This window comes from Sceloporus occidentalis, unplaced genomic scaffold, assembly GCF_023333645.1.
Source record: "Sceloporus occidentalis isolate IW3139 unplaced genomic scaffold, rSceOcc1.0.p SCAF_13, whole genome shotgun sequence".
NCBI classification, from domain to species: domain Eukaryota; kingdom Metazoa; phylum Chordata; class Lepidosauria; order Squamata; family Phrynosomatidae; genus Sceloporus; species Sceloporus occidentalis.
Window position 1 is genome coordinate 18,853,387 of NW_028316993.1, and position 25,372 is coordinate 18,878,758.

A 25,372-nucleotide genomic window follows, 5' to 3' on the forward strand; every position below is an offset into this window, starting at 1 on the left:
TGGGTTTCATGGCTGAGTGGGGAATCAAACCCTGGTCTCCAAAGTCACAGTCCACACAAACCACCACACCATGCTGGCTTTTACATGGGTCTAGACAAGAAGAATTTTGGGATACACACTGAGCTACACTCCTCAGATATTGTTATGATTCATATTCAGAAATTCATGGCTCCTCCAAGTTTACTTTATCATGCAAAAACAGTCTCAAAAGTATACCACAGGAAACATGGAATAGGACTATGACAATTTATTGGCAATAACCAATACTTTCCTCTGGAATAAATATTAGTTTTTTTTTAAAAGTTAACAGAACAAAGTCATATGGAGGAAAATGTCAACAGCTTTTATGATACATCCAATAATAATAATAATAATAATAATAATAATAAGTACCTTGGTTCTTAATAAGCATGTAAGAATTAAGAGTTATTCTGGCAAAACAGCAGTTGATTTTAATCTCCATTTAAAAAAATATCAGATTTACATCCAAGGAGTTTAGAAGGTACACAATGTTATTCTGCTATCCTATCAAGTCCATGAAAAAGGTTGGCCTGAGACTCTAACTGGCTCAAGGCTATCCAGTAAATTTTACAGCATTCTGAAATGAGTTTTATTGGCCCTCTCTAAACATCCAATAATAACTACTTCAGAAACTGGTCCCATGCAAAGACAGTCTTCATCCATTAACAGTGGTCTCATTATGTTTAATGCAATGTAGACTATCCTGAATCCTTACTAATAAGTGCCTTCACATTCAGCCTCAGTAACTTGATATTTTCCGTGGACGTTCCCTTCCCTTGTGCTCTCTAACAGATATAGGCCACTAAAAAGGAAGAGATAGGAGAAGCTGCTTATTGGGCTTTGGAAATGCTTAAGCATGAGCAATTAGTTAAGCTTCTGAAAGGCAACGCAATGATGCAGTGAGACCGAAGACTTTATAGCCCCTTTATGACATGGAGGAAATGTGCCTCTTTTTGCCACTGGGCAAAGTGAGGGACCCGTTTCAACTCTTCAGTCCAACATGATTCACCGAACATTTGGTTTAGCTGATGATTTTATTGACAAAATAGAACTCACCGCTTACACTTTCTACGTCCTCTATTTTGTCTTTTATTTTAGCCACAAAAAGTAACTATGAGACATGAAGTATCAGAATTACAGAAAACTGGATATATAGCATCGTAAAGTGCTACTTTGTTCAAATATACTAAAGAAGAGAAACACAGTGGTAAGAAAAGACTCATACAAATAGGTCGAGCCTTATTTGTCAAGTCCAGGCAGCTGGATTGTCAGCACTTTTCCTGCAGCAGCAGAACGAAAACTACTGCAAGTTTTTCTCCCTTCCTGAGAAGCAATAAAAATGGAGTGCTTGATGCCAGGGGAGCAGAGGAAGGACCAGGTAATAATAAAGCAATCCAAGCAAAAGCTTGCCAAGGGATGTTATCTTGCTCTCTGGAAGAAACGGGCGGGGGGGGGGTGTGAAGAAGGGGGGAAAAAGAAAAAGTAGTACACTTGGGATCTGAAGAGGAGACAATGATTAATATGTAGGCTGCATAAAGGGCAGGAGGACTATAATGGCTCAGCCAGCGACTGTTCTATGGTGACCAACACAGCCAGATTATAAACTTGGGGCCAGGAGCATCAGCGACAGATCTGTTAGAAGGGCCTTTAAGGAGAGGAAAGAGGGAGAGGGGAAAGTATTTGAAATATTCTTCTAGATCTGCATTAGCACACAGCTATCAGTCCTATAGTGGGTGACTGTGCAGTTTTGCATTCACACCTATCTTTGTTGAGGAACGCATACCGTGTCCCAGACGTAGGATGAGAAATCCAGTTGACTGGACAAGTGGTGCTATATCTGGCAAGAAGCCATATGGACACAGGACCTTCACTGGCTGCACAGTTCCTGCCATTGGAAGTACAAAGCTAAACAAACCTACAAGAATCACCTTGCTTTAGGAACAGCCACAGCAAGAGGCAGACACAAGCTACAAAAAGTCAGGAAGCAAGTGCCAAAGGAGGAATCAACTGATAACCTTGTGTGCAGTTCAATTTTCATTAATACACTGCGCAGAAAGACAACCAACCCATTCTGGGTTTTTGTGGTTTTTGCCTCACACCAATTCACAAGAATACTCTGAAAGTCAACAGATACAACTATGGCATTTCTAAGGGGAAACAAAAGCCACAAAACAAGACTGTCCAGAAATTTGGTTCTTTCACCCCAAACCAGTTTGAGATTCTTCTACTGATAACAATGTACATTGTACATTACATTTATTTTTCATCAATATATTATTCAGAACATCATGTTATACATCATCACACAAAATATACATGAAAGACTCACATACAAAACCATGTGGTAACCCCTAGAGAGATGGGAGCAGTCAAGTTCCTTTCAGCCTTCTGAACATCAAGAAAATGGTAACACAGATTTCAGAAATGGCACTCTTCTAGTACTCTAAGACTTGAAACCCAGTGGATTTGCTACATCTTGGAAGTTAACCTTAAAAATTAAAGTGCTCTTCAAAATGTTGGCATCTAAAATCGTCTTGACACGAGACGACTACAAGAGAAGTCTGTTGCTGCTATATGAAAAGCAGCAATGCAAACGTAACCACCATCCACTGCCGTTATTAAATAGTCTCAGATCAGTAGTTCATCCCACCCCCTACCTCTAGTGTACATTCAAGTGCTTTAGTCTCATTTAACAATGTGGGTGGTGGATCGGGACGCTTGGTCTGCACAATCTTCTGTCTGGGATTTTTCATTTCATCTTCCTCTTCTGTTTCACTTTCACAGACATGGACAACAACACTGGGAGTGGACTCTGTTCCTGCGTGTAGCTCATATTTTTCCCCTAGAAGGTATGAAAAATTACAGCATTACAATACAAACATGGTAAACAGTATGTTATAAAAATGTCTAATCTGGCCTTTACCCTAATTGATTTGAGAGTAATGTACTATAGAAGTGCAACATAATAAAATAACACAGCACATCAGCCTTCAAATCATAAGACTAAAAGGCAGCGTGGTCATAAAACAAGAAGGAAAACAAAAACAATACAACAAGTACTGTATTTAAGATACTTGACCTGTTAAAATAATTTTAACCTTGCACTAAAAATATGAAATCGTGGTACCAGCCAAAGTTTCTTAGGAGGGATGCCACAAGAGTCCATTTTTATAAGGTTCCCTTGGAGGCTTACCTGGAGGATTCTTACATTTACAGGCTTACTTCTATCAATTTTATTAATACAGGGCTGAAGAAAGTAAGGCAGAAAGAAAACATTCCTACCAGGCCCCAATTTTGAAACAGCACAGAGTAAGTCATAGTTTATCATGGGAGTGGCATCTTCACTTGGCTTCCATCCTACTGGAGGGGATGCAGGCGGAGATATCAGGAATTGTTTGACAGGTTGTGGGGGCAAGAGGTAAGATTTGTCTCCTGCTTCACTAGGCATCTGGACCTGAAAGAACAAAGAAAACAAAACAATAAGAGAAGGAAAACAACAAATCTCTTGATAGATAGTGCTAACATGTTAGATGACTGACAGGTCCACCACACAGTGATGAAAACACAAGTCAGTGCTATCCATCCACATCTTTAACAAATCTTTCATTAGCAGATTAAATGGTGGAAAGGCAAGGAACTCACCATCTGGGTGGGAAGGCATCTCTCCAAATTCCAATCTATATCCACTATGCTACAGGATTTGTGGTATTTGTGGTTGGAGTCAGAAATGACTATATCTATTTGAGGCTGGCTCCACTTTCTGGTAAGCATTGAAATTATTTTCTCCGATAGGGTCCGCTCATGAGTGACCATCCTGAGTCAACTGACCAAGTCCACTGGCATTCAGTCAACCCAGTAATGGATTAGCATATAATGGACTAGACACTGGACACACCAGTTCTACAGCTGTAGTGTTAGGCTGAGGAGTATTGATGAATATATACCCGCCCTCATGCCCAATCTGTCGATACAGAATATGCTGATTGTATTGTTCATGCTATTTGGGGGAAAACCTGCTACCTCATAGTCCTTTGATGGTCAGTGGTATTTTCAACATGCTTTTTGTGCAAGTCCACCTAACAGCCGGCACTCAACAGTAATGTGATTACTGTCGCTCTTCCAGCTAAATGTGACAGAAATCAGTGTCATTGGTTACTGAACCTCAGAAGAACAAGCACTGTGACTGCTATCACTGCAGCCTTAAGATCAAGTAGGTACACGTCAGGAAAGAAGTAGCCAAGAACATGCTCAAAAGCTTATACTGGTGACATTAGAAACAATACAGCATTTAGAAGTGGCCTGGAGAATGGCTTCAGAAAAGAGATATCTGTCTTCTGACAGATGTCAGGATCATGTGGGTTTTACAGCTTGGATTTCTCTACTATACTGTAGAACATATAACAAAGACTGGCATTGGTCCTGGACAGCAGGTTCAAAATTGTATTACAGCAGCTCAGTTGTTACCAAGGATGTCATCGCTGAAGGCTGCATCTATACACAGGAAATGTTATTGTTTTGGCTTATGTGGCCATGGAGTGAGAGCAGAGATGTAAAATCCTTGCACCTAGATACAGGAATTCAGTGCAGGGGACAAATGAAGGCCACTTGGTCAGCTGTTTTTAGAAAGTTCACCTAAATAATAAGTGGATATATGACTATTCCAAACCCTCTTTGCTTGGTATATCTGAGGAACACACCAAATGCTCCTCATCTAGCCAAAAGAACAACCTTAAGTGGAAATCAGAGGATGCAGAGTCACAGACACCATGAAGAAGTCATAAGGATCTGATCCAGCTCCAGCCTTATACCATATACGATAATTAGATCCAGGACCCTGCATGTATTGAGCTTCTATCAACAGAATATGGTACTATAACCAAAACAATGGTTATTATATTAATCAAATTAGTTTCTAGCCCTTACGGTCATGAAAATGTGATGGAAAAACGAACATTGGCTTACCTTGTGAGATGTTTGTTTTCAACGTTGAAGGCGGAGACAACCTTCATGAGAGTTGGTTCCCCCTGTTCGCTCCAATCAGGTAGGACCTAGAATTCTGGGCATGAACCCTGGGGAATCCATCCCTCTTGTTGCCCAGTCAATGAATAGCCAAACAGAGGAAAGTCTAATAACAAATTAGCAGAGGCTAACAACAACAAAGGATCTAATATTAATAAGAACAAACCTAGATTCTATAACAATAACCTTTAAAGTTATGACTGATCACCCCAGTACTGGGAACACAATTCTCAATCTCAGGAGGGCAGAATGTCTCCGCCTTCAACGCTGAAAATAAACATTTCACATGGTAAGCCAATGTTAGTTTTTCCAACGGTGAAGGCAGAGACATCCTTCATGAGGGACATACCAAAGCTCTCCCGAACTGGGTGGGAAACTGAGGTAATATCTGAATTATAAACTAGACTGAAGAATCCATCTACCGAAAGAAGCCTCAGCCAATTGAAAGGCGTCAATACAGTAGTGACGGATAAATGTAGAAGGAAATGACCAAGTGGCCGCCCAACAAATATCGGACAAAGGGGTGTTTGTAGCCAGGGTAGCAGATGTGGCAGCACTATGAGTTTAATGAGTAGTGACCCTTCCTTGAAGAGTTGTTCCTTAAACTGTATAGCACTTTGAAATACATGATCGGATCCATCTTGACAATGTAGATGAGACCCTTTTACCCAGGTAAGTATTGCTGAACAAAATTAATAAACGATCTGATTTGCACCAAGGATGGGTGCGTTTGATATAAATATGTAAGGCCCTGCATACATTTAAGATGTGACACATCTTCTCCATTTCTTTTTGGGGTCTGGAACAAAGGAAGGTAAAATAACCCCTTGAGATCTATGAAAGGTAGAATTGACCTTAATCATAAAGGTAGGATCTAGATATAGCAAAACAGAGTCTTTTCTGAATATGCATGACTCTTTTCTAGTTGACAGAGCTCCCAGTTCAGAGATCCTTTGGGCAGAAGTGATAGCCATGAGGAAAAGAGTCTTCCAAGTCAGAAACTTGAGTTCTGTCGTGTCTAGTGGTTCGAAGGATGGCTTAGTCAGGGCCTGAAGAACGATGTGAAGATCTCAATTAAAATATCTATGTATCTCTCAAAAACTTTTTGACATAAATGTGGTTAGAATAGATAATCTGAATGCTGATTTTGCCGGGAGTGCTGACATAATAGCAGAAACCTGTCTCTTTAAAGTATTCAGTCTGAGTCCCTTGTCAAGACCATCTTGAAGGTATAGGAGGAGGGTGTCAACTGAAACAGACGAGGGCGATATATTGTTGGAGACACACCAGTTAGAAAATGATTGATAAGAATATTCGTAAATCCTACAAGTAGAATCTCTACGAGACTGAATGACAGTGTCAACCACCTGGGGAGAAAGGCCATCTTTTATTAACAGGCACCATTCAATTTCCACGCGTGTAGGTTTAGCCAGTCCGGGTCTGGATAAATTATCTGACCCTGAGATAAGAGGTCTTTGCGTAATGGATGACGGAAGTGGTCCTGGGCCAGTTGAGATATCTCTGGAAACCATGCCCTTCTTGGCCAATGAGGTGGCATGAGAATGAGCGTTGACCTTTTGCTTCTTAGCTTTTGGAGGCATTGTGATATCATTGCCGTTGGTGGAAATGCATAAAGAAGACCTCTTGGCCAAGGGGAGTGGAGAGCGTCGATCTGTTCTGCTTCCTAAGTCTCGATCCTTGAAAAGAACCTGGGGACTTGGTTGTTTATTGGAGACGCAAATAGATTGACTAACAGCGTCCCGAACCTTTGAGTTATGAGGTTGAACGTCTCTGGATGGAGGTGCCACTCCGCTTCGTTTATGTCTGACCTGCTCAACCAATCGTCCCTTGTGTTTAGTTCTCTTTTTAATATATGTATTCTGCCTTGATGGACAACAGGTTGGCTTCTGCCCAATGAAGGAGAATGGATATTTCTTTCATTAGAGACAATGACCTGGTCCCACCCTGTCAGTTTCATTAATATCATAGAATCATAGAATCGTAGAGTTGGAAGAGACCGCAAGGGCCACCCAGTCCAACCCCCTGCCATGCAAGAAATCACAATCAAAGCATCCCCGACAGATGGCCATCCAGCCTCCGTTTGAAGACCTCCAAGGAGGGAGACTCCACTACACTTCGAGGGAGTTTGTTCCACTGTCGAACAGCCTTTACTGTCAGGAAGTTCCTCCTAATGTTGAGGTGGAATCTCTTTTCCTGCAGCTTGCATCCATTGCTCCGGGTCCTAGTCTCTGGAGCAGCAGAAAACAAGCTTGCTCCCTCCTCAATATGACACCCCTTCAAATATTTAAACAGGGCTATCATATCACCTCTAAACCTTCTCTTCTCCAGGCTAAACATCCCCAGGTTAAGAGTTTAGATGTGCTTTTGTTGTCATGTTGTCTGTGCAGACCAGAACTGGTTTGTTTTTTATGTGTTGCGCAAAGGCCAGGAGCGCCAACCTTACTGCCCTCAGTTCGAGCCAGTTTATACTGTGAGTTTTTTCAGACTGGCTCCATCGTCCCTGAGCATAGAGATTGTCTAAGGTGGCTCCCCAACCCCTCAGGCTGGTATCGGTTGTGATCAAAACTGGCGTAGGAGGTAGAAACGAGTGTCCCCGCCGGATGTGATGAGATGTCCACCATGTTAGGGGCCGTTTGACTCTGCAGGGGACTGGAATCTGTTTGTGAATTTGGTGTCTGATAGATTCTGGTGTGGCAAAATCAACCATTGTAACTCGCAGGAGTGGAAACAAGCCCAAGGGACACATTGAGATGCTGCAATTATCAGACCTTGAAGCCTTGCCAAAAAGAGAAGATCTGTCAAGGGAGTTTTGTTTATGGACTTGATGGTATCTTGAATGGTCCTGATCCTCTCTGACAGGAGATATAACAGGCAGCTTTTGGTGTCTATGATGACTCCAAGGTGTTGGATGATTTGAGAAGGAACAAGGTGGCTCTTTGCAAGATTTACCTGAAAACCATGGAGATGTAAAGATGAAAGAATGAAATTGACATCTTTCGTTCCCTGTTGTGGGAACGATGAGGCAATCAGGATGTCGTCCAAATAGGGAAAGATGCAGAGGCCCTGGAGACACCAATGGGCCACTAGGGCAACCATGATTTTGGTGAATATCCTAGGGACTGATGAAAGACCAAATGGGAGCGCCTTGTGTTGAAGATGTCTGTTGTGGTAACAAAAGCGAAGAAACCTGTGGTGGTCTGGATGTACTGGAATATGCAATTAAGCTTCCATCAAGTCCAGAGAAGCCAGATAGTCACCTTTTCGAAGAGATTCTGTTATCGTTATCAGCATTTCCATCCGGAATCAATGTTTTGTTACAAATTTGTTGACCTTTTTGAGGTTGAGGACTGTTTTCCAAGATTTGTCTCTTTTTGGAACAATGAAGAGATTGGAGTAGGATCCGCAAGAGACTTGAGACAATGGAACAGGTTCTACTGCTCCAGTTTGGTTCAGATGGTCAATGGCTTCCATCATTAACTGATGTTTGTGAGGTCTGCGAGATCTGGGAGAAGCGATTAAATGATCTCTTGGAAGGCGCATAAACTCTATTAGACATCCCAATGACAGGGTGGAAAGAACCCATCTGTCTGAGGTGGTTTTGGACCACGTGTGAGAGAAAAACTGTAGTCTCCCTCCCATCCTGGAGTCCAGATAGTCATGTAGATAAATTTCGTTGTTTTCCTGAGGAGTTGGAATTATTGGACTGTCCTGTGTTGGTTGATCTTCTGAAAGACTTGTTGTATTGAGATCTGGAGGAAGATCTCTGGTCAGTCCACTGTCGTCCGCCACCTCAGCCACCCCTTCCCTGGGAGGATTGAAAGGGACGAAAGGAAGATTGTCCCTGATGGGACAATTTTTTGTCTTCTCGCCGGGGAATGGAAGGGACAGCCTTTTTCTTATCTTTGGTTTCAATAAGGACAGGTTCTAAGGCTTCACCAAAAAGACTGCCACCCCTGAAGGGAGCCATAGTTAAATTTTGTTTAGATCTAGAATCAACCTGCTAGTTTTTCAGCCAAAAGTGTCTTCTGACAGGGATAGAAGCTGCCTGGGCACGGGCACTGAAGACCTTTAATAATTTATTAATTCCTTCGCGTAGCCTGGTATTGCCTCGAAGAACCTCTAATAGGAGGTCCCTGGCCCAGAGGTGAGCAGCCCTGGTTAATACAGAAGTGGAAGTGGCGGCCCTGATGGCAATGGATGATGCCTTGAAGAACCTTTTGAGGGCAGAGTTAGCCCTTTTGTCCTCTGACAATTTAAGGGAATCTTCTCCATCTTTAGAATAGATGGCAGATGTAACGAGAGATGACATTGGAGCATCTACAAGAGGAATCTGTAGTTTGGACATCGTGGTTTGAGGAAGGGAATAGAATTTTTTGACAGAAGAAGGATTGGGTCTGACAGCTGCAGGCTTTGTCCATTCTTCTTTGACCACTCTCATAAATTCAGATGGGAAAGGTACCTCATCACTAGCCAAGGAAGGCTCAGGGAAAGAATCTTTTTTGCCCTTGGGAAGATCAGTCTCTTCTTGGTGAGGAGTCAGTGGTTTTGTATAACTTTAATGGCCTTTAAAAAAAATAAAATAGGAAAATCATCAGCACAAAAAAGTCTAGATCAGGGGTCGGCAACCTCCGGCCCGCAGAGGCGGTAGGACCAGCCCAGGCCTCCTCCTCCACCTCCTCCTGGGCCGCACGAAGGGGCCCACGGAAGTGACCTGCCGCCTCCATGGGCTCCCCCAGGGCCCTTGCGGCCCCAGGCCTCTCCTTCTGGAGGGAGGCCTGGGGCCACAAGGGCTGAAAAGGAGCTCATGGAGGCGACAGGCCGCTTCCGCGGGCTACCCCCTGGGCCCTTGTGGCCCCAGGCCTCTCCCTCCAGAGGGAGGCCTGGGGCCGCATGGGCCGAGAAGGGACCCATGGAAGAGGCCTGCCGCCTCCTGGGCTCCTCCCCTGCAGGGAAGAGCCAAAGGGAAGGGCCTGAGACGGGTGCCCAAGCCCTTCCCTTCGGCCTCCCTCCCCTTCGGCCGAAAGGGTCCCTCGGAGCCCGTTTGGCCGAAGGAAGGGACCGAGGAAGAGAGGGCGGGCACACGCCTCTTCTTCCCCGCGGGACTTCGGTGGAAGCTCCACCCCCGGCGTGTGGCCCCGCCCCCGGCATGCGGCCCCGCCCCAGGAGGGTGGAAGCTCCACCCCCGACTTCGGCCCCCCCAGTTGTCTGAGGGACAGCAACCCGGCCCCCGGCTCAAAAAGGTTGCCTACCTCTGGTCTGGATGAAGAAGACGAAGAAGGCTCAAGTAACTTCGTCATCATCAGACCACTCTCCTTCCTCTGATTCAGAGGCAGAAGTGGATTGGGATCTAGACAAGGCCTCATCCTCAGAGGAGTGTCTAATTTTTTTTAGAGGATCTGATTCTAAAGGGCGCTCTGCGCTTAAGTTTAAGCTTAGAGTGAGTAGGAGCAAGAACGGATGAACCGTGATTCCCTCCCTTTTTTGATTTAAATTTGCTTGCCGTAGAGTGTTTGGGCACGAATTTGCCCCTTTCTGATAAAGGAATGACGTCCATGGATGAAGGGGAGGCGGGCGGGGAGGATGAGGACTCTCTGGCCCTGTAGATTACCCAAGAGGCCTGTTGTCCTCGGAGTTGGAGTCCCTGGGAGGAACTAAGGAAGGCTCCTTTATGGGATGAGCCTCCCTATTGGAGGAGGGCAGGGAAGAAGAAATGGCTGCAGTGAGGGGAGACACCACGTTAGCCAGCTCTGGCGGGAGCGTTGGGGCGAGATGCAGCCATTACTCATGCTCCTGGAGACCTCTGAGCAAGCCGCTCCCTCCCAATCTTGAGACAGGTTGTAGCAGCCGAGTGCATGAGTGGGTGGAGATGAGGGATATCCCTCCTCTGGCTGCACCCCGTGGCCTCCAGGCCGTGCGCCAGAAATCCAGAACAACTCTCTCCATGCAGCAGGAGCCCTTGGAAGATGTCCAGAACTGCTAGACATCTCGGGTTGTCTATCTCCTCCGACCCAAGTCTAGCCTGCTCCATAGGAGAGGAGAGGAAAAGGAAAAGAAGAGGAGAGGAGAGAGAGGTAGTTTTTTTTTTAAAGTGAAGAAGGGAATCTGAAAAAAGTGACCTGACAGAGCAAAGGCAGGAACTAGACTGGGCAACAAGGGAGTTGGATTCACCAGGGTTCACACCCAAAATTCTAGGTCCAACCTGACTGGAGCAAACAGGGGGAACCAACCCTCATGAAGGATGGCTCCGCCTTCACCGCTGGAAAAATATATAGCAAATATTGGTTCATATCTAACAAATTGGGCTAACTCAATAAGACGTGCAGGGTCAGTGGTGGTGAAGTGGCTTTGGTTTATGCCCTGCTTTATGATGAGTGTATCCAGAATAACATTATGCAAAACAGTAACTGCAAACCATGCATTATAACATAAATTATGCAGGCCTGTTTAATTTATAAGTGCAAAGGAGAATCATAGTCCCCAGAGGCTTCCAGGATTGTTGATTCTCATTTTTAGGGCCCCATACATGCAAAATATTTTTTGAGTGGGTCTGGATTGCAAAGGAAGCAAGGGTGCTGCCTACCAGCTATATTCCGATCCCTGACGTAAAGCATTCAATTATGATATATAAGATCTTGTTTCACATTAAAGTGAGCACAGCCTCTTTGGCCAAGTGCAAGACATGCATCAGACCAAGTTTGCCCACAGAAATTTAAAGTTCTATTGGAAATACAACAAAGTTCATAACTGACCTCAGAGAGTAATACTGGGGAATAGATTCCAAATAATCTGCTTTTACTCCTGGATCATACAGAAGAGAAATTATACTACCACCATGAGTTATAATTTTGGTTTAACAGCAAGGTGGTACACATATTTCCATAATGAACATGTACCTGGGCAAAATACAACTTCAGCTTTTTCCCATTAAAGGCTGTCTCATGCAGTTCTATTCGTGCTCTTGCTGCTGCTTCTGAATTGCTGAAATTTATTCTTACTCTTCTAAAGCTTTTAAATAGCTGGAATGTAACATGATCATCATAGGCTGAGAAGAGTGCTTCAAATCTTTCCTAAGGATAGAAAGACATCATTTGTTTTCTGTTAAGACTTTTTAAAGCTTTCTGTTGCATGCAACTACTACAAACACTGCTACAAACATAATTATATGCAGCACTGACAGAAAAACAAAGTAAACAGCCTCAAGTTCATGTAAATACTAGTAAATTCTAACATTTAAACCTACAAAACAAACAGTAATGTAATGCTCATAGTGCCATCTACTGGCCACCATCAGGATAGATATTTTACAATAAAATCTATTACTGTCAAAGTGAAATGTCCTGCATTTTTCAAAGTCACTGTAATAGTCCCATTGTAAAAGTCTTCAATTTATGGATTTTATAATTACCAATATTTAATATAGGATACTTATTTTGAAAATGTCTTACAGTTTTCTTGTAATTCATAAGCATATCTTGAGATAAAGTACTAAAAAACAAACAAACCTAGTGATATTTAATAGATCATGCAGTGATCACATCATTCAGCAAACACCCAAATCTGAACACCTCTCAAGAATGCTCATCTTAAAGTAGTGTTTTTCAACTTTTGGTCTTTTATAGTTCTATTATTTTAGTTTTATGGTTCTATTATTTTATTATTTATGATGTATTATTGGTTTTTTGTTGATGGATCTCTTTTATTAACTTTACTATGTTGTTTTTGGTCATTTTTATGCTCTGGTATGTTTTTTTTAAAACACTGTTTTTGTATTTACTGTTTGGATATATTTTATATTGTGGCAGCTTTTAGCTTTTAACAATAAAATTCTATTCTATTCTGTTAACTTTTGGTCCTCCAGCTATTGCAGCCCAAGAGCAGCGCTAAGTGACTGTGGTAGCTATAGTTTAATGCATCTGAAGGAGCAAAGTTTGAGAACCTCTACTGTAGGAGCTTCATTCATAAGGGCAATGAATCAGTTACTACTATAGTGACTTCCTTGCTTCTGGTCTTCCAACAAGATTATTTCTCATAAGCACCAGTTTCTCTCCCAGTTATTTCACTTCTGGAACAGGGCCAAGGGGACAAGAAAGAGGCTGCAGGATTCAGTAAGAACTTGCACATATTTGTTTCTCTTTAACAGGGAACTAGGATGCCTAGTTCTGGCGAATCAATGGTTAACTCTCTTAACATCCATAACAAGTATGGATAAAGATGTCTGATTATGTCTTATACAACTGAAATTGCTATTTAGGGTATATTGTTTGCCACAGCGTATTTTAAAGAAAGGGTTATCAAAATAAACAAATTGATGGGAGATGTAATGCCGCTAATGCCTCCTTAACACACGTTGGGTAGCCGTCCTGTAGTTGCCTCATTTTGGATAAAAGTAATTAGGCAAATAACTTAGCATTGGCAAGCTCTTAATACTTAGCAATGTGCATGTTCTTTTGAATTATTTACCTATATCTTGGAAACTAATGAAGGTCCAGCAGAAGTAAGATTTTTTGCACCCTTTTACTGCTAAAAGATTGATACTTCAATATTGAAAAGATAATTTTCCTCCACCTGTGATTCAATGGACAGAAGACCTAACAATGCTTGCAACATTTGGAAGAATGATGTACATACAAAACCTACAAATGGACTTATATTTGGACATGAGGTGAGCTTTTATAGAAACTTGGTTGTTTTTCTCTTGTGTCCCCCCCCCCCCCCACACACACACACTTTGTTATACTGGAATATTACAGAATGCAACTGAGAACTTTCCTTGTGTACTTCTACTATCCATTGAATAATTTAATAAAATAAAAAAGTGTAAAAAATATTTCTCTGTTTGTGAATATACTACCAAAAAGATTACAGCTTAAAATCTCAGGACCTTACATAATTTCCCATCTGATTCCCCAATCTGCCTTTTATACTGACTGATAATTAGATGGTCGGAATTAGTAACACTGTAATGTGAAAACACGTTAAACCCTAATAATTTCAAATTTCAAAATTACTCTGTTTTCCTCTGAAAAACCGAGTTTGGCAGGTCATAAGAAGAAAGCTGGTATGGTGTACTGCTTTGCGCACTGGAGACCAGAATTCCAATCCCTGTTTGGTCATGGAAACACATTGGATGTCCTTGGACAAGTCACACTCTCACAACCTCAGAGGAAGGCAAAGGAAAATCCCCTCTGAACAGTTTGTCAGGAAAACCCTGTGATACAGTCAGAAACAACTTGAATGCATACAACAAGATCACAAGAAAAGAAATATGAAGTGTGAAGATGAAACGCACACCCCCTGAATCATCCAGAAGGTGCGGCGAGGCCTCCTAAGGCAGCCCAAATCAGGCCCCAAAAGAAGTTGGAAAAAATTACTCTTTGCCAATAGTCCGTTCTGGACTGTGAAGTCCAGCTGCTGCGATCCTGCGCTGATCGGGGATCGCCTGCCACTGAAGTGGCCAGAGGCCACTCGTAGGCTTGAGCTCCACAGTAGATGCTATAATCCAGACCTGTGAACTCATAGCTTGCCTCACAAGTAGACCATTTGCATTCTCAACTGGCCTAGCATCTTTAGTATAGTTAGTAGCATGGCATGCCCAGCACGTTAATGTCATGTTAATTGGACAAAGATCTTAGAGATGTGTACCCCACATAATCTAGATTTACTCTAGGTGCAAAGGCTATACCAGTTTTCTCAGATGAGTACAGAATTAGGGTCTACACTAAAGGAGAGAATTTAGGTCTCTACTAAAGATACTTTCTTTAGAATGTTTAAGTGTATGCTTGAAAGCTAGTAACAGGCATGGATCACTGGTGTGCACACTACTTATTAGGTACATGTGACCTTCTACTTCTATATGAATGCAATTGGCTGGTTCTGAAACTGTTGTAGAAGAATTGGAACTATAAATTTAGGTCATGAGATTCAACAGGACATTATCCGTTTCAATGAGTTCAGTCCTACTGATGAACTTGTATTTCTGCCTGATGACTCATCAACTCTGAATACTTTCATCTGACTCATTTTTACTAGAAGTTTAGTTCTCCTATGTGCTATGTAGGCTAAACAAGAGGATTCTGGGAAAGCTCTAGCATTAACGCTTTTAATTCCCCGAACGTCAACAGATCTAGGTGACTGCATCATATTACAGATAGGCAGGGATTTGTCTATATATAAGCTGGTGGTTATTTTAATATTGGTAGTGACATAACAAAATGCTTTAGCCCCTTTACTAACATCACACACTGAGACCATACCTACTACTAATAACACATGAATCCCCCCAACCTAATTCAGTGTGGCATTCTTGATCAGGCAGTGCTATTTTGATCAAAGGAACAGTACAGGTGGTATGTATTTGGCCTCTACTGAGTGTTTTCAAGCCAGATTCAGTATTTTGAAAGCCTGCCACTAAACTGTCTATAGGTGCTAAATACACTAAATATGAAGGGTGCACTAGAGATTCTTTCAATGATGCTAGAAATTTGGTTTTATACTAACTATAATTATAAATATAGGAGTCTTTGAATGCATTTCTCATTTAGAAGAACTTTGCTATCTTTATTATCTGTAACTGATGCTTCCAATAATTTTCAACAATAGCTTTTTGTGAGTTTTCGGGCTATGAGGCCGTGTTGTAAATGAGTTTATTCCTGATGTTTATTCCTGACAAATTTTCAACAATGCTGGATGAATGGTTTTAGACTACTTCACTGCCACTGAAACCAAATCTTGATCTACCGAGAATATTTCTCACCACACACCATCAGAACAGGCATATACTATCATGTAGCCACCCTCATTCATACAGGCAGCAAGAGGAGTTATTATATCAACTATTACATAATTCGCCCTCTATCCAAGGGCTGTAAATAAGCTGCTTTAAAAATTATCCATATATCTGCCTTATGTGACCATGCTGCCAGCCCCTTTTCTGAAGAGTAGACAGCTGATATGGCTTTCTCCCACCATTTCCTCTCATGTATTTTTCAGACTAGACATATCTCAACACACATTTGTTACAATATGCCCTTGCTGGAACCATAGAGCCAAACAAGTTCCCATTTGCAGATGCCTAGGGCTACTCACTGCCAAAAATAAATGTCTTCTTTCACCATTAACCCCTATCCAGCCTTAGTTCTCTGGCAAAGAAGAATCCTTCCCAAGGTCAGGGTATAGGAGCTGCAAACTGTAAATTGAGAGACCAGTTTGCAGTAAAAGAAAACTATGCAGTGTAGCTTGCTGCACTACATCATCTCCAGTCACATTTGCTCAAGATGACCTTGTGAAGAGGAGGAATCAGTTTCGTTAAGTCACCATGTTTTTCAGAACATTGGGAAATGAACATGCAGAGGCAGCTAAATGAATAGATCAGGCTTATGGGATAACATTATCAGGCAGTTACTGAGATGAGATAATAAGGATTATAGGAAACAAGACCAAAATAATCATACCAGCTTATTTTTACAGTTCAACATTCCCAGGATGGGTCCTTGCCTCTGCTGCTTTATGCAGAAACAAACAATAGGGCTTGACTAGAAAGCAAGTGAGCTCTGGCTAGGAATACAAGGCAGAAAGAGGCTGTGATGGGGGAGGTCAGACCAGTATGAGTCAGTAATATTATAGCAGATGGAAAATTCAGGAAATGACTAATTTGGGGGAAAACATGAATGGAAACAAGCAGTCAAGCTGGCAACATCTTCTTGTAAAAGGCATCTCTGTGACTTGTCTTTAAAAATTAAAAGGAGCTCATCAATACAAGGAAATCAGTGGTCTCTGACACTAGAACAATTTAATAAAATAAAAGCAAGAATAGTTTCAGATAATGACAATTTAGTAAGTCAACCCTACACACACATGCAGTAACTACATAATCCAGCTTCAAAATAAATCTGCTAGGATTTTTATCCTACTCAATTCCAGAGGCTCCACATGGATTACCATTATATACAACACAATGAAATTATACAAGTGTTCAGTCACTTCATCTACTGCCACCCAGTTCTACTCTTTGCAGATCCCCTGTAAGAACATCATGACCCCCTGGGGGTCCGTGGGTCACAGGCTAAGAACCATTTCCATGATGCAGTCTTGGCTCTTCCCATTTCTGTTGCCCTGTTTACATGAGGAGCACAGTTGCCAGTTGACTTATGGTGACCCCATCAATTTCACAGGGTTTTCCTAGGCAAGGAATACCCTGAGATGGTTTTGCCAGTTTCTTCCTCTGAAATATAGCCTAGACCACTTGGTATTCCTTGGCAATGTCCCATCCAAGTACTAACCAGAATTGCCTCTAATCTCCTCATACTGTATTTAAAATGGCAATTTGATCTACTGGATAATTAAGTACATTAATCATAGTGCATATATATTGAGAAGTAGGTTGTACTGAATTCAGTGGTGCCCACTGAATTCAATATGGCTTATTCACAGATGAGTATGTATAAGATTGCAGTTCAAGAGTTACTAAAATATTTACAGGAAATATGCTAAAGTCAGGATTTCATTAGTAAAAACTATTATTTATTTAAACTAAATTTAAATTCACCAGGCAGGTCCAGCTCCATCAGGACTAGCCTGAAGGAAGGAGATTCCGCCCTCCATAACTGCCACCCGCTGGCTTGAGAGGGAGCTCACCAGGCAGGTTCAGCTTCATCAGGACTAGCCTGGAAGAAGGAAGAGCCCTCCCTCCAATCCATCTGCCTTGGTCCAGGCATCAGAGGGAGAGAAGAACCACTGGACCTCATCCCCTTTCCCTCCATCATTCCCTTCTCCTTTTGTTTCGTGTCTTTTAGATTGTAAGCCTGAGGGCAGGGAACTGTCTGATTAAAAATAATAATTGTAAGCCGCTCTGGGAGCCATTAGGGCTGAAGGGCGGGGTATAAATACCTAAATAAATAAATAAATAATATACATGACAAAATACTGGGAAGAATCCACAAGTTGAACATGAGTCAACAGTGTGATGCGGCAGCTAAAAAGGCCAATGCAATTTTAGGCTGCATCAATAAAAGTATAGTGTCTAGATCAAGAGAAGTAATAGTGCCACTGTATTCTGCTTTGGTCAGGCCCCACCTAGAATATTGTGTCCAGTTCTGGGCACCACAATTCAGAAAGGACATTGAGAAACTGGAGCGTGTCCAAAGGAGGGCAACAAAAATGGTGAAGGGTCTGGAAACCATGCCCTATGAGGAACGACTTAGGGAGCTGGGGATGTTTAGCCTGGAGAAAAGGTTAAGAGGTGATATGATAGCGCTGTTTAAATATTGAGGAGGGAACAAGCTTGTTTTCTTCTGCTCCAGAGAACAGAACCCGGAACAACGGATGCAAGCTACAGGAAAAGAGATTCCACCTCAACATTAGGAGGAACTTCCTGACAGTAAGGGCTGTTCGACAGTGGAATGCACTTCCTCGGAGGGTGATAGAGTCTCCTTCCTTGGAGGTCTTTAAACAGAGGCTGGATGGCCATTTGTCAGGGATGCTTTGATTTGGATTTCCTGCATGGCAGGGGGTTGGACTGGATGGCCCTAGTGGTCTCTTCCAACTCTACGATTCTATGATTCTATGAATCCAATGGCACAACAGCAGAAGCACAACAACTTCTGCTGGTATGTGGCACAATATCAGAAGTACAACAACAACTTCACACTGCAGGCCTCCATATCTCCCAAAAATGTACTCTAGAGGAAAGACATCCACTAGAGCCAGTTTTTTATTTACTTTAAAGGCTGAGAGGAAGGGCACAAGGCCCCAACACATTAACACAGCAGTGCAAAAACATCCTAGATTTGAGCTATGTAACAATAACTTTGAGCATATCAGAGAAATTAAGAAAAACTGTCATTTACTCATTCTAGGACATGCTAGCTTATCTAACTGGATACATGTTACAACTGTTACAAGACTGGAAAATGTAATTTGGATAATACAATTCAGTCACCATGTTCCACCTGAACCATATTTTCTGACCTCTTTTAGTCAATATATTGACCAACTTACCATTTTATTTGGCACCAGTCATAAACGCTGATTAAATTCAGATATTTGGAGAGTGGCCAAGCAACACCTTAGCAGCTGCTTATATGAGGTTGGAACCTAACAGGGGGACCTAACCCACTAGCCGTAAAAGTTACAAGAGGTCTTTCCAAATAATTGTTAAGAAAATCTCAAAGTGTGCAACACTTCCCACACATCTCCATATATGTATAATCTATTGTGATTATACTATCGGCATCTTTGCTACAAACACAAAAACACCCGCCTAAAAAGTATCCTGCAAATATGAACAGACAGTACTATGTAACCTTATAAAATGGTATAATATTGGTTCATTTTACTAAACAGATCAGCATTACTTTTGCCTACATTTCTTTGACAAAACCCTTTACCTTTTGCTCTGGAATTTCAAACACTGCTTCATGAACACTACAAGCAAAGAGGGAGGTAGGCAGGTCACTTAAATCCATCATCTCTTCCAAATCTTCCTCATTTTCTCCAAAAATCATTTCTTCCTCCTCTTCTAGGTCACTGCTGTAAAGGTCTGACTGACCGTCACTCCAAGCCTTCATTGTATCTCTAATCATTGTCCACTCAAAGCAACTTTCCTTTTTCTGAACGCCACGCTTGTAGGAGGAGGCTAATTTTAAAAAAAGAAAGAAAAAGAACAACTGTAAAACGATTTTCCAGAATTCTTTTTAAAGTTTAAAAAATGATTAGTCATTAGGCTTATTATGTGGTGTCCTTTCACCAGCAGAACAAAATGGGTGGTCATTCGGTTTTCACATTTCCATTTATACTCCAAACTTGCTCCAAAGGGGCAGGGCTTTATTTCGCTTGTGTAAGTGAAAGCCAACTTGTGCAGCTTTGAATTCAGGATACTATGTACAAGGAACAATCTATGTGAAGACTGAGGATATTTTTTAAAAACGCTCTCTTATAGTTCAAAGATTTCAAAGGTGAGAAGAGAATAATCATCTATTCAGATATGATTTCTATTTTTTTAAAAAAAACCTTCAGTATTTTATCATTAGGATAATCAAAAGAAAGTGCACAAGCAGCTAGTATAAATGAATATCATTTAAAATATTTATTCAAACCTCAATTCAGTTTCTAGTTCCAAACCGAGCAGACACACTGAATCAACTGCTGAATGGTAATACAAACCCATTTGTATCTGAGTCAATGAATATGCTCTATTTGAGATTAGCAATTGGACTGAGTTTTCTGTTCCTTCCTTCAGGCAGCTTCCAAAAATAACTATATTAAACACATAGTATAACTAGAAAGAGTGTCACACATTAGCAAATTGCATGCAAATCACACCAAAGGCACAATCCTGTGTTAAGTGGAAGGGCATTCCAGGGGCCATAGGACATTGCAGATTTTCCTGTAGATGGAGGGGGAACTCTGCAATAGTGGTAACAGCCTGTTGCCCCCGCTCCTCCTCCAGCACTCCTTGATCAGCAATGTGTGTGCTGTTTCAGACTGAGGGAAACCTCGAATCTGCAGGATCTCAGGCTGTCTTGTTACCCCAACTAGAGGGGACAACGACACAAGCAACAGCAAAGTTTTAATGGGGCAAATTGGGCAATGAGAAAAAAGCCACCCCATACCTCTTGCCCTGGCCAGTGTGAATGTGGCATAGGAAGTGACAGATAGCTCTGCTATGGATTCTCCCACATCCCACCCACAACATTACTATGTTAACCACTACATATGTATTTATTTGCTTTGATGCCAATAGGGGTGTTAATAATGAGAAGTGACCTTTTCCAGAAAAAAAGTTTCAGGGAACCAGGGCCACCATTATAAACACTGCTGTTGTCAAGCAGATAGCAGAAAAGATACATAAGTCAATGAAAAAGCTTGGAATATTGACTTACTTGAACACTAAGGTTGCAGTCCTATGTACACTGAGACATATACTGTACTAAACAGAGGGAGTTAATTCTAACTAAAAAGCAAAGGAATGGGGGTATGATGACTAGTACTGTATATACGTCCAGAAATTTAGGTTAAAAATTGACCCCAAAAAACTGAGTCTACTTATCCACGGGTCAATGTAAGTACTGTTTTTGAAAATATATTTAGATACCCTGTAAGTACTGACACCCTTCTACTCTCTCATCCATTCAGCCTTTAGTACAGTGGTTCTCAACCTTCCTAATGCTGTGACCCTTTAATACAGTTCCTCATGTTGTGGTGACCCCCAACCATACAATTATTTTCATTGCCACATGCAAATATGTGTTTTCCAATTGTCTTAGGCGACTCCTGTGAAAGGGTCGTTCGACCCCCAAAGGGGTCCCGACCCACAGGTTGGGAACCACTGCTTTAGTATGAGCACAAATAGTTATGCCTGCTTAAATTTTGTAAGTTTGTTGGCATTGTTTTCCTTTGCTTTGTCATTTACATCCTTCATTACATGCCCCTAAATTTTACCCCCGACTTATCCACGGGTCATATCAAAATCCATAATTTTGGTCCCAAAATCTGCCGTCGACTTATACATGACGCCGACTTATAGTCGCGTATATACAGTAATATTTCTCAGTAACCAGATAAAGAAACACTCATGACATTTCGTCGGCAAAAAAAACACCCTACATTTTGAAATCTGCCCAAATTTGTTGGGCAGCATTAGATATGGGTTCAAGAAACTAAACCCAAATGGGCTTCATGGATGACCCAGCAGCATGTTTTCAGCAATAAGTACAATTCCACTTGCCATAGTAGGCCAGTGATTTCTGGGGTTAGCACAATGAGAGATATAACTAACTCCCACATTTAATAATAATAAATAATAAATAAAAATTTTATTTATATACTGCCCTTCTACAAAATCAGGGCGGTGCACAACATTCCACAAATTACAATAATACATATAAACAAATTATACATTCAATTAAAATCCAATAAAATAATAAAACACTCCAGCCAGCTTGCCGTTGCTGACGAAGAGAAGAGGGTAGGATTATTCGGGGCTCATATCAGGGTATGCCTGCGTGAATAGAAAAGTCTTCAGCCCCTTTTTAAACTGGGCCAGGGAGGTGGCCAAGCGGAGCTCAATGGGCAGAGTTCCAGAGGTTGGGGGCCGAGATGGTGAAGGCCCTCCTAGAAGTGGAAGCTAATCTAGCCCCTGGAACCCTTAGCAACTGCTGCCCAGTTGTTCTGAGAGTGCGAGGAGGATTGTATGGAGAGAGGCGGTCCTCAAGGTACCCTGGGCCCAAGCCATTTAGGGCTTTATAGGTAATAACAAACACCTTGTATTGCGCCCAGAAGCGAATAGGCAGCCAGTGCAAATCCTTAAGCACTGGTGTTATATGACTGGCCCTGGATATGCCAGTGACCAGTCGGGCTGCCATATTCTGCACTAGTTGTAGCTTCCGGGTATGGTACAAGGGTTGCCCCATGTAGAGCGCATTGCAGAAGTCCAAGCGAGCGGTTACCAGAGCATGTTTCAAGGTCCCTCTGGCCCAGGTAGGGACGCAGCTGACGTATCAGCCGAAGCTGATAACAGGTGCTCCTGACCGTCGCATCCACCTGAGATGTAAGGTGGAGCGACGAGTCAAGGAGCACCCCCAGGCTGCGTACTGAGTCCTTCACAGGAAGCGTGATCCCGTTCAGGACAGGTGGAACCACCACCTTTCCCGGGCCAGGAGAACCTATCATGAGCACCTCCGTTTTCTCTGGATTCAGGCTGAGTCTGTTTTCCCTCATCCAGCCCATTACTGACTCCAGACAGGCCACGAGAGGAGAGATGCCATCCCCGGTCACTGCATCAGTCGGAGACATAGAGAAGACTATTTGGGTGTCATCAGCGTACTGATAACCCCGCGCCCCATGTCTCCGGATGATCTCTCCCAGCGGTTTCATGTAAATGTTAAAAAGCATGGGAGACAGAATGGCTCCTTGAGGGACCCCAGATGTGAGGGCCCTCTTATCGGAGCATACGTCTCCCAGCTGTACCATCTGGAACCTCCCAGAGAGGTAGGACCGGAACCACTGGAGCGCAGTGCCCCTGATTCCCACCTCTGCCAGGCGCTCCAGAAGGATACTATGGTCTATGGTATCGAAAGCCGCTGAGATGTCCAAGAGCACCAACAGGGACACGCTACCCCTGTCCATGCCCAGACGGAGGTCATCGACCAAGGCGACCATGGCAGTCTCAACCCCATAACCCGCCCGAAAGCCGGTTTGAAATGGGTCTAGATAATCCGTTTCATCCAAGATCGATTGAAGCTGGATTGCAACCGCCCTCTTGATCACCTTCCCCAAAAATGGCAGTAGCGAAACTGGCCGATAATTATTATGCATCAGGGGGTCGAGGGAGGGCTTTTTAAGGAAAGGTTTTACTATGGCCAATTTTAAGCTTGATGGAAATTGCCTGTCCCTCAAAGATGTATTTATGATCCGGTGCAACAATGAAGTTACCACCGGTCCCCCCTGAGCCGCTAGCCATGAGGGACAGGGATCGAGAGAGCAGGTTGTCTTCCGAACACTTCTAAGGATCTTGTCCACATCATCGGTACTAACAGACTCAAACTGATCCAGTTTAATAGAGTCCACGGAGGCTCTGGATACCTCTTCTCTAGGTTCTGCTCTAATACTGGCATTAAGACCTTCGCTTATCCGAGAGGTTTTATCCGCGAAGAAGTTGTTAAATTGGTCACAGCAGGCCTTAGAAGGTTCAAGGATCTGGTTCAGGGCAGGAGGGAGCTGAGTTAGCTCCCTGACCACCCTGAACAACTCTGCTGGACGCGACTCCGTGGACGCAACACGAGCACCATAGAACGAATTCTTAGCTGCTTGTATCGCCTCTCCGTAGTCCTCCAAAAGGCGGTCTAGGAGAGCCTTGTCGGCTAAGCGTAGGTGTTTCCGCCAGCGGTGCTCTAGCCGTCACAGCACCTGCTTCCTTGCCCAGAGGTCTTCCGTATACCAGGGCTTCCTTTTGGAAGCAGGCCTGAGAGGGCGCTTGGGAGCGATACTGTGTATAGCCCTGGAGAGATCTGTGTCCCAGATACCAGTCAGGGCATCAACAGAATCGCCGTCATTTCCAACCATGTACCCCTCTAGGGCTTCCTGGAACCTTTTGGGTTCCATCAGCCTTCGAGGGTGGACCATTCTAATAGGTCCGCCACCCCCGGGGGGGATCTGGGTAGAAGCCTTGATTTTTCACCTCCACCAGGAAATGATCCGTCCATGACAGGGCAGAAATGTTAGTTATTTCCGCCCACGGATTTTCCATATCCGTACAAAAGACCAGATCGAGTGTATTACCCGCAAAATGCGTCGGACCCGTAACCAGTTGGGACAGGCCCATGGCCGCCATGGTATCCATGAATTCCCGAGCTGCACCGGATGGAACATAGTTGGCCGCGAAGGGGATGTTGAAATCACCCAGGACAAGTAGCCTGGGTGTTTCCAGCATCAGCTCCGAGACCAACTGTGTCAGCTCGTTAAGGGAGTCTGTTAGCGCACGGGGTGGCCGATACACCAACAAAATCCCTAGACTGTCCCTGGCTTTCAGGGTCAAGTAAATACACTCAATAAAGGAAGTTTGACCGACGTGGTTCCTGATAAGAGATAAGGTGTTCTTATTTAAGTTGTTAAATTGGGGAAGCCGAACATCCAAGCAATCCCTGACTCCCTCCCCCACTGCAAGATTAGAAGGAAGGCAAGGGCCTGTGTGGCTACATTGTTTATGAGATTCCTGGAGCATTGTGTCTTCAGATAGGGAAAATGGCAAGCATCCTGCAACTCTCCCCTACAAAGAAGGCAGGCATGGTATGGCTATTCAGGGCAGCCATTGCCACAATTTTTGGCCTGGTTAGTTTAATACTGTAGACCTCTGAACATTACAGACTGTCAGCAGATTAAATTTAGAAGTACCTAGTATCCACTATTCAAATTATTTTTTCTTTCTTTCAAAGAGCTGGGTATTATCAGCTTAATCAAGGCCCATCAAATAGCTTTCAACATCTTTTTGTCGATTCGGATTTCAACTGAATTCATTTGTAGTGGAAAAATTTTATTAACATATAAAAAGCATTTGTCTGCTCCGTCAGTTTTTCTGAAAGTGAATGGTCAACAATATTTATTTAAGGTCTCAGTTTTGTTTGTTTTTTAAAAAGATCAACCAGTTCCACATTCTCTGGAAATAAAATACAAATTTAGAGAATGCTTTTGAAACTCTCAAGGATTTGCCTGGATGTAACTAGAGGCATGCTCTAGATCAGTGGTCCCCAAACTTTAAGGGTTTTTGGACATCAGCTCAACATGGTTGAGGCTTCTGGAAGCTGAAGTCCAAAACCTC

The 25,372-nt window shown here is 42.8% G+C and overlaps 1 protein-coding gene across 1 annotated transcript in view; it reads right to left on the reverse strand.

Annotated features, from left to right (window-relative positions):
- Positions 1-232: 232 nt before the first annotated feature.
- RCAN3 (regulator of calcineurin 3) overlaps positions 233-25,372 on the reverse strand; it is a 30,992-nt gene continuing 5,852 nt past the window's right edge. Inside the window, exons 2-5 of the mRNA XM_089478246.1 lie at positions 19,446-19,693; positions 11,955-12,128; positions 3,304-3,475; positions 233-2,863 (exon numbers count right to left, since the gene is read on the reverse strand). Of these exons, the coding sequence (XP_089334372.1) occupies positions 2,655-2,863; positions 3,304-3,475; positions 11,955-12,128; positions 19,446-19,640 (750 nt within the window). The 5' untranslated portion in view covers positions 19,641-19,693 and the 3' untranslated portion in view covers positions 233-2,654. The remainder of the gene's footprint in view (positions 2,864-3,303; positions 3,476-11,954; positions 12,129-19,445; positions 19,694-25,372) is intronic.